We start from the raw sequence: 9,220 nt of genomic DNA on the forward strand, positions 1-9,220 counted from the left end.
TTTCCGAAGCTCTCTTTCAGAAGCAATTTGCAAAATCTTGTCCATTCTGTCTTTTATACCCTTCATGTCGGCTCCCATTTCTTTCAAATCATCTGAATCCGACGCTTTGCCTTTGCCTTTGCTTTTTGTTTTGTCTCTTCCCATTGGTCGGAAAGGTGGTGAAACTGGAACAGGTTCATCTTCGTTCAGATCAAATTGAACACGAGCATCTGATGTAGTGTGGTCGGACTCAAATGTTCTGCTGCGTTTTGGCTACAAATATTTGGCTAACAACCAACTACATAGAAACTGGACAAATTTTTTTGCGAGCATTGGAGTTACGTTTCGGCCCATCCACGTATGTAAATAATCAAGCCACACTCTATAACCTTACAAAAACTTCCACCATTTCTGCCTGCCAAGCGGATTTTGAGAAGACTAGCAATTGCGTCGTCAACTTCACCCAGAATCGTTGCTCAATTATTTCTTTTCCGGCCTTCGAGATAACATTCAAAATGAAATCGCATTCCACAAACCCACCATACTTCATCAAGCCTACGGCCTTACGAAGGTCATCGAAGACAAGCTCCATGCTCAACTCCTGTCATTCGATGGTTCTCACGTACCGTTGCCAATAAAACCACCCTTATTGCCCACCCCTTCACCATCTTCTTCACAACTTCCGATCAAGCGGTTAAGCCCCATCGGAATGCAAAAAGTGACGGCCGAATGTGTTTGCTACAGTTGTCCCACAAAATACCAACTGGGTCACCAATGCAACCCACCCAAATTTCTAATCTTTCAATCGGAAACCGACCCACTATGGACCGTCAATACACAACACGAGCTCGGCTTAAGGACAAGGCCGTTTTTTAGGGCCGAAGTATTGATACGATCTTGTCCTTGGATTAACACATGCATGAATCAACATAGAGGACTTGGTCTAGTCACGTTCTTGAAGACTTGGTCTATTTCAGTTTGCCAATAGAAGTTAACTGCATTAAATTAGGGCTCACGTTTAATTCCATCATGCACATTTCCATTCATTTTAGTTACCAAGTAATTCAATGGTTTTATTTTATAAAAAGAGTTGCATTTAATATACAACAATCCCTCCTATAAGGGGCATTATAGGTATCTTATTGCTAGTCAAAGGCACTCATTGATGTTATTATTATTTTTATTTTCGTTTGTCATAGATGAGATCTATTGATATTGTTAATGTCAATGACAAATCCCTTCTGATTTTAGTATCTTGTAGGTAATTGTTTATTTTTGTTATTTCTTATTTATCAAATTTTTTGAAAGTAGCTGAGCATTTTAGGACCACAACATTTGTGCTAATATCAAATTATGAATTAAATATTTTTCGGAAGAAAAACATTGATAGAGTTGGCTTTTCTTCTTTTTCTTTTGGTATTTATCTATAATGAAGACATTTCTGCAACATTTCACGCGTTAGGACCAAAATAATCAACATTTAACCATATCCTATAAATTGCATAAATTGGTAATAAGGGATGTGTAAATAAGCTAAAAGGCATTCGTACGTTTTTGTACTTGATTAACATTGATTGGCGCTCATTTATCAGATTCTTGAAACAACAAAATGCCCCCAACAAAAAAAGGTAAAGCTAAAGCCAAGTCAACAGAGTCAATGCCTCCACCACCTTCTACAACCAAATTCTCTGGATGTATGCGATTTATCCCCCCTTCATCTGTAGCTATCACCATACATGCCAAGCATGGTTCAAAAGTTTCTACCATTACAGCTTTTTTTTTTTCAGGTTTAATACAAGATTTGAAAACATACAAAAGAACTTTCATTACGTTTGAATGATTTTTCAAAGTATAATTTCCCCAACCCAATTATTAAAAAGCTGAAACTACTAATGTATTGGAAATTTAGATTTTGATGATGATAGTTTAGGAGTACAAATTGATGCACCTGCAAAGGATGGTGAAGCCAATGCTGCACTCCTTGATTTTATAAGCTCAGTAATCTTTTTTCCATAACTCCTGAGTTAAGAAATAGCAACATACTTTCAAATATATGTTTATTATATTTATAGCATATCACTTTTAAAATCCTTCAGGGTTTGAGTTTTTTTTTCTGTGTGATTTTTTTTATTATAATTCCCCAATAATCCTATACACTGGCTTGTTTTTGGGGCATTATGCATTTATGCTTATAAATTTGTAATAGTTAATATTGTATATGTTTTAAATTCTTCTAATTTCCTTTTTCATAAGTTTTCATTTTTTGTTGTTTTTTGAACCCCTTTCTCTGTTCCCTTTTTCCCTTCAGTTATGACCAAATGGCCCCTAGCCCAATAGGTGCTTCTTGGAATTTTTTTTTTTTTTGTTTTTTATATTGTAGATTTTCATTTATAGTGATAATGTTATATAAGTTGTATAAACTTTAAAAACAGTAAATGTAATAAATTAATATCTATTATAAGTTGATAAAATATACATAAGTATGCGCATGAAGCCATAGAATTTCTTTTCATATTTTGAATACTGCAGCACAAAGCCAAAATCGTTCTCTTGCATCTTAACCAACCGAGAAATTAAATATCCTCCTACTTTTCTTCCTACATATCTTCCTACCCATTTGAAATTATGACAAGTGTATTAAAATATTATTAATTTTATCCAAATATGACACGTGTCATGATTTCATTAGGTAAAAAGATAAGTAGGAAGAAAAGGTAGGAAGATATTTAATTTCTCCAACCAATATTATCTCTAGAATCACCAAATGATTGTAAAGAATGAAGTTGAGACATTAAATATTTTATAGTTTTTTAGTTTCTTCTTGTTATTTATTTCTCACTATTTAGTATATACTCAAGTTATATTTGTTCCCATTTATATATTATATATAGGTTATAGGGGTAAAAAAGAGGCAAGTTTCATTGGGTGCCGGGTCGAAATCAAGGGACAAGGTTCTGATAGTTGAAGGTGTATCACTAGAGGCAGTGTATAATGCCCTCGATACAGGATTACATAATCCCTAATCAACAAAATGACATTTTTTTTAATCAGCATGTCACCCCAAGATTCGAACCAGAGTCAACTCCATTTTAAAGTGTTTCATACCATGTCATCAAAATGACTTAAGGCTCCTATGTTCATATACGATTGTCATCGAAATATAACTAGGGTTTGATATCATGCCACATGAAACAAAATGTTTAATTTTGTACAATATGATTTAAGCTTTCTAGGGTTGTCTTGTTTTATTTATTGTGCATAACAGATGCAATACATGCAATATAACACTTTTGTTATATTGTGCATCTGGATTAAGATTGAGAGTGGCGTTGATGAGATAAGATAAAATTACGATGTTATGTCTCATCTAAGAAGGTGGCCAAAGATAGGCAAAGACTGGCTCTCACACTTCTATGCAAAAGATGTGAATGCCATTTAAATCCTTACCTTAAAGTTAACCTTGCCATTCTAATTCAAGTAATGTCAAGGATGACACATCTCTTATGGATTCTTATCTTCATACAATTATGACATTTATGTGAAAAATGCCATTTGTCAAGTCTTCTGTGTTGTGGGATCACTTGAGAAAACAAAATTATCATGAACCTATGTTGAGATGGCAAAAGATGATGAAGTAGTCTATTAATTGTATTAGATAATAATGAAGTGTACAATAACATGTTTCAAAATAATATGGATACAAAGGTAACCAGGGGAAAATACGGAAACCACCATTAGTTATGGGTATGTACAAAAGTAACCCCAAATAATACATAATTACCAAAGCATATTCTTAACACACATACAACCCTCCTCCCTTTTGTACATCCGGCCATCTATCTAGGATACAATAGTGTTATCATGTATTCATCATCCAACGATGAAACAGAGTTAAGTAATCCGTTACTTTCTTCAGTGAAAAAGGCTGGTTGTTTAGGTGGAGGCAATACCCCATCACTAATCAACATAAGAACCACTGATAACATAGTTGGCCTATCTTCTGCATGATGTTGCACGCACAATAATCCAACATGTATTGATCGTTGTATTTCAGAGGACACACATGAGTTACGTAAAGACACACTCATGAGTTCAATGGACTTGCCTTCCTTATAGAGTCTCCATGCCTGATCGAAACCCATCATAGATCATATAAGTATGTCAAAGGGTGATTTAGTTTTACATCTATCAGTTTAATATTAGCTGATTAACTTACATGTCCAAGAAGGTTGTCACTATGAGCCTTGTGAGAGAATTCTCTGTTTTTCTTCCCACTTACTATCTCTAGCACAAGAACACCAAAGCTAAATACATCCGATTTTATTGAGAAACGCCCATGTACTGCATACTCCGGAGAAATATATCCACTGCACCCAAGTCCAATTCATAATTAAACACATATTATTAGCTTTGCTATGATTTTGTGTTTGTTTTATTCGAAAATCTCCCATTTTCATTCGAAGGAATTGTTAAAATATTTTGTAGATTCTTACTGTGTTCCAACCACCTTCTTTGTCTTAGCCGTGGCATCCTCTCCTACAAACTTTCTTGCAAGCCCAAAATCAGATATTTTTGGATTCATTTGGCTGTCCAACAATATATTACCTGCCTTGAGATCTCTATGGATGACTTGGAGGCGGGAATCTTGATGTAAATAAAGAATACCTCGTGCCATACCATGGATAATGTTAAAGCGTTGAGGCCAATCAAGCATTGAACTTCTAGTTTCATCTGCTCAATATGAACTACTTAGTCAATGCAAGTCGACTACAACAAGTGTAAATGTAAGAAATTAGAGAGGATCAAACCAAATAAAAATGAGTCCAAGCTTTTGTTATCCATGTATTCATAAATTAGAATCTTTTCATTTCCATGAATGCAATATCCAAGGAGCTTCACAAGATTCCGATGCTGAAGTTTGGCGATACAATTGACTTCGTTCTGGAACTCTTCATGTCCCTGTTGGGATGTTTCTGAGAGTCGCTTTATAGCTACTACTTTTCCGTCTTCCAGCACACCCTAATAAAAAGATATATATATATATATATATATATATATATATATATATATATATATATATATTGGAGATTGTGATTAAAAAATTCCTCAAGTATTGCCTTTTATTCAGAAAACATCAATATGTTACCTTGTAAACTATGTAAGAAAATAAACTAGTTTTCTTTTGTGGTGCAAGGAACACGGAAACAAAAGAAGAATGTAGTGGAAGAAAACTTGCTCTTAAAGTTAAAACAAAGAAAGAACTAGTAAATTGCATTAAAACAAATGACGCCTACTTTTATACTAATTAATTAGATACCTTATGAACCTCTAAAACCATAAAAAAAAGACTTCGACTCTTATTCTAAAACTAGGAAACAAAACTAATAAAAAAGAAACTTTCCTATTGCTTTTCAAATAACCGATTAACCCAACAATCATCCCCTTAATCGGTTTGGTCATACGAACCACTCGTTCAAAACAATGTCGGTTCCTCTTCGATTAGACCCGCTTCTTCCTTTTCCCATTTAGGACACTCGTTTTTATAGTGACCAAGCTCACCACATTTGTAACATCTAACGTGACTTTTATCCCGGACACGTTCATTACTATCTCGACTTCTCCCAGACCCCCGACCTCTTCCCCGGCCACGTCCAAAGTCATCCCGATTTGAACGTCCATTGCCACAATGCTTACAAACATGTGATTTTTCCTCACTAGCCAACAACAACCCACCTTGAGTGTCCTCCACTTTCTCGGTTCCTCTTATACGCTCCTCGTATGCCTTCAATCTACCAACCGCTTCATCAAATAACATTGAATCCAACTCGAAACATTGCTCTATTGAAGCCACGATTTGAAGAAACGACTTAGGCATCGAATCTAGTAACCTTTTTACCAAATCACCTTCTTCAAGCTCATATCCAAGACTCCTTGCTTTTAACGCTAAACCGGATAATTTCGTCACAAAATCATCAACCGTTTCATCCTCCTTCATGCGTAAACTTTCAAGCTCCCTTTTTAAGGTTGCAAGTCGAGCCGTTCTCACCCGATCCACTCCCAAATACCGTGTTTTTAGCCCATCCCACACTTGCTTTGGGTCGGTGTAACTCGCCATTTGCAACACCATGTCTTCGGGTATCGCTTGAAACAAAAAAGCAAGAGCTTGTTTTGACTTCTTTTGATCTGGTGCTTTATCTAACGTCTTCGGTTCGACCGTCTCCCATATGCCATGTGCATCCATAATCGACTTGACTTTAACCGCCCACACCGGATAATTCGTTGGAGTCAAAACCGGAACTTGATATGTCAATGAACCTCCTTCTTTAACCAACGACATCCTTTTCTCCTTAACCCCGACTTCTTTAATCAAGCTTGTTCCGAGAGCACTCTTCCACCGGACAACAAGACAAGGTCATGACCACCTTTACCGTCTTCCGTCACCCGCAAAACGAACCGAATCAAAGCCACCCGCTTTGACGTCTTTCCGTTCGTTTACTCCGCGCCTCCGGTTAGTCTCTCACAAGTCCGATTAAAAGAAATCGGGGTTGTTTCTAATCAACCTCGAATCACACCCCCTTCAACGAAACCGCGCTCTGATACCAAGTGTAAGAAAATAAACTAGTTTTCTTTTGTGGTGCAAGGAACACGGAAACAGAAGAAGAATGTAGTGGAAGAAAACTTGCTCTTAAAGTTAAAACAAAGAAAGAACTAGTAAATTGCATTAAAACAAATGACGCCTACTTTTATACTAATTAATTAGATACCTTATGAACCTCTAAAACCATAAAAAAAAGACTTCGACTCTTATTCTAAAACTAGGAAACAAAACTAATAAAAAAGAAACTTTCCTATTGCTTTTCAAATAACCGATTAACCCAACAAACTAGACCAAAACCACCTTCTCCAATCTGATTGTCAATGCTAAAGTTATTAGTAGCCTTTGCTATTCTATACAGGCTGAAAAAAGGTAATTCATCAAAGTTTTCCATCTGAACTTTATCCTTATCAAATGTCTGCCCCCTGTTCCCTACACAAGTTCACTTTCAACATCTCATTATTGCATGCATCTGCCAAAAATCATACTCATACAAACTTGTACTTAGTCATAACGTTTGTTAATGTTTCATTTCTTGAAGCATAAAAAATGGCTTGTTTATGTTTACCTCGTCCTCTCTTGTGAGGCCTTTTCATTTTCTTTCTACAAGCATATGCTACTGCAGACACAAGCATTGCTGCTGAAGAAACGGAAAGCGCTATAATGACAACTGCCTTCTTCTTGTTAAAACCGGATCTACCTTTTTCTAATAAATACAAATAATTAGTAAGACTACAAATCAAACCAAATAAACTAAAACCAGTAGAACACCAACATAATTTTTATTTTTATTTTTTATTTTTATTTGTTTCAAGATGCCCTATAAACGATTGTGTAAAACTGTGGCTCAATTAAATCCACATCCTTTGTATTAGTAATATGTTTAGCATGTAGTAGGATCCACTGTTGTGTAAAGACTGTACCTGGTAATTCAGAGATTGCCATTTTTATGTAAAGTCCCTGATGATCATCATACTTTCGAATGTCCATAAGGTCAACAAACCATAACAAACATCCACTTCCCCGTTTCTGATATCTAAATCCGCGTAAGCTGTACAAGAGCAATTCCTTCTGCAAGCCTTCTCACATTGTTCACGAGACATGCTCACATTGTACCATGAATGACGTGTATCTGGAAATTTTACTCCTGAAATTTTATGGAAGACATCTTTGGTCCCACAATTCAAAGGTTTTTTGCGTTTACACCCATCAGACATATCTCCTTGATTCCATCCTTGTAGAACTCTTGGTTCAAAACCTTCGATACAACTACAAATCGGATTTTCAAGTGTGCATATTCCATAAGGACCACAACGTCCATAAAGACTACATGTATCAACAACTATATTTCCATACACAGCCCATTCTTGTGTTCGCTCAACCCAATTCGACTGCATTATAATGCCATCATGCATAATAATCATTCTAAAAAGAACAGAAGTCTTGAGTGTAAATCTATAATACATCTCCTTGTCGTTAACAGTAAACTCTATAAAGAAAATTGGACCCGTGTTTTCAAAAGGACGCCCACGAAACCAAAGACCATTCCATGGTCCAACCCTGGCGTGTTTCACTAGACCTTTTTCCATAAATAACTGTGGATATCCATTCGGGTCTAACCAGAGTTTATACAGACCAATAGAGGGATCATCAGGGCTTTTCCATGATGATAAGTAGCTCTCTCTTCCTGTTGTCAAATCCTTCCCAATTTTCATCCCTGGTAGCAACGTGTTACCAGGAAAGTCAAAACTTTGCCAGATTAGATTTTCTTTTCTGCTATTTTCCCACACCACAAGATTTCCATTGTCGAGAAGTTGTGCCACTGGATTTATATTATTCATAGATACTATCAAACCTGATGACCAGATTATAGGATTACCACCACTAAGAATCTGAAGGGTTCCTTGTGTAGTGAGTTCAAACATGCCTGATGTGTCCATAATTGGTTTCTCCCTGTTAGCAACCCACACAACGGTTAATGGTGATATCTTCATGTACCATATTCCCAGGTACCGATTCTTGGACTCGCCGGGGCTAAAAAATCCCAGTTCAAACGTCTCTCCCTCTGAAACAATGGAGTTGCCATCTTTGATTGGTTGATATGCAGATATGGTATCTACTGCAGCAGAACCCGACATGAAGAAGAAGAATATGGTACTAGACACTAACATAAGAATGGGTTGATACTCCATGGACATATGTTCTCGAAAATGGTGAGACTTAGATATATATATCTTGGTAAGCTTTGTAGGATTTATGCAATTCCTATTATGTGTGAGATTATAGCGATTCAAATTAAGGTTATGAAAGCTCGTTTTTCCACATTGACTGAAATGTGAAAGACGACTATATAGGGGAGTAAAAAAGAGTATAGAAAGCGTGTATAACGGTCAAGAAAAAACCCCCAACTAATCAATAAACTAATTACAAGGGTAAAATAGAAAATACACTCAGTTATAAGGCAAAGATTATGCATTACAGGACATACATGCTTGATTACGATGCCTAACAACCATGATGAAAATATATAAAACCGGTTATTTTGTTACTATATCTTCCAACACTTACAGTACAACTTCTTCTTTACGTTTTTCCACTTCTTGAATTTCATCCTCGTTTTTTGGCACACACAATTCAACTTCTTCT

At 36.0% G+C, this 9,220-nt stretch overlaps 1 protein-coding gene and 1 pseudogene across 1 annotated transcript; one reads left to right on the forward strand and one right to left on the reverse strand.

Moving 5' to 3' along the window:
• Positions 1-1,576: 1,576 nt before the first annotated feature.
• Positions 1,577-3,002, forward strand: LOC145131652 (uncharacterized). Its single transcript, XM_079066311.1, has 3 exons — positions 1,577-1,766; positions 1,889-1,977; positions 2,871-3,002. Exons 1-3 carry the CDS (start codon positions 1,589-1,591, stop codon positions 3,000-3,002), a joined length of 399 nt encoding a protein of 132 aa, XP_078922437.1. The 5' UTR covers positions 1,577-1,588.
• Positions 3,003-3,815: 813 nt separating this feature from the next.
• Positions 3,816-8,766, reverse strand: LOC145132856 (G-type lectin S-receptor-like serine/threonine-protein kinase At4g27290; annotated as a pseudogene).
• Positions 8,767-9,220: the final 454 nt, after the last annotated feature.

Source organism: Lactuca virosa, chromosome 8 (genome assembly GCF_052849685.1).
Source record: "Lactuca virosa cultivar CGN04683 chromosome 8, Lactuca_virosa_CGN04683_v6, whole genome shotgun sequence".
Classification (NCBI taxonomy): domain Eukaryota; kingdom Viridiplantae; phylum Streptophyta; class Magnoliopsida; order Asterales; family Asteraceae; genus Lactuca; species Lactuca virosa.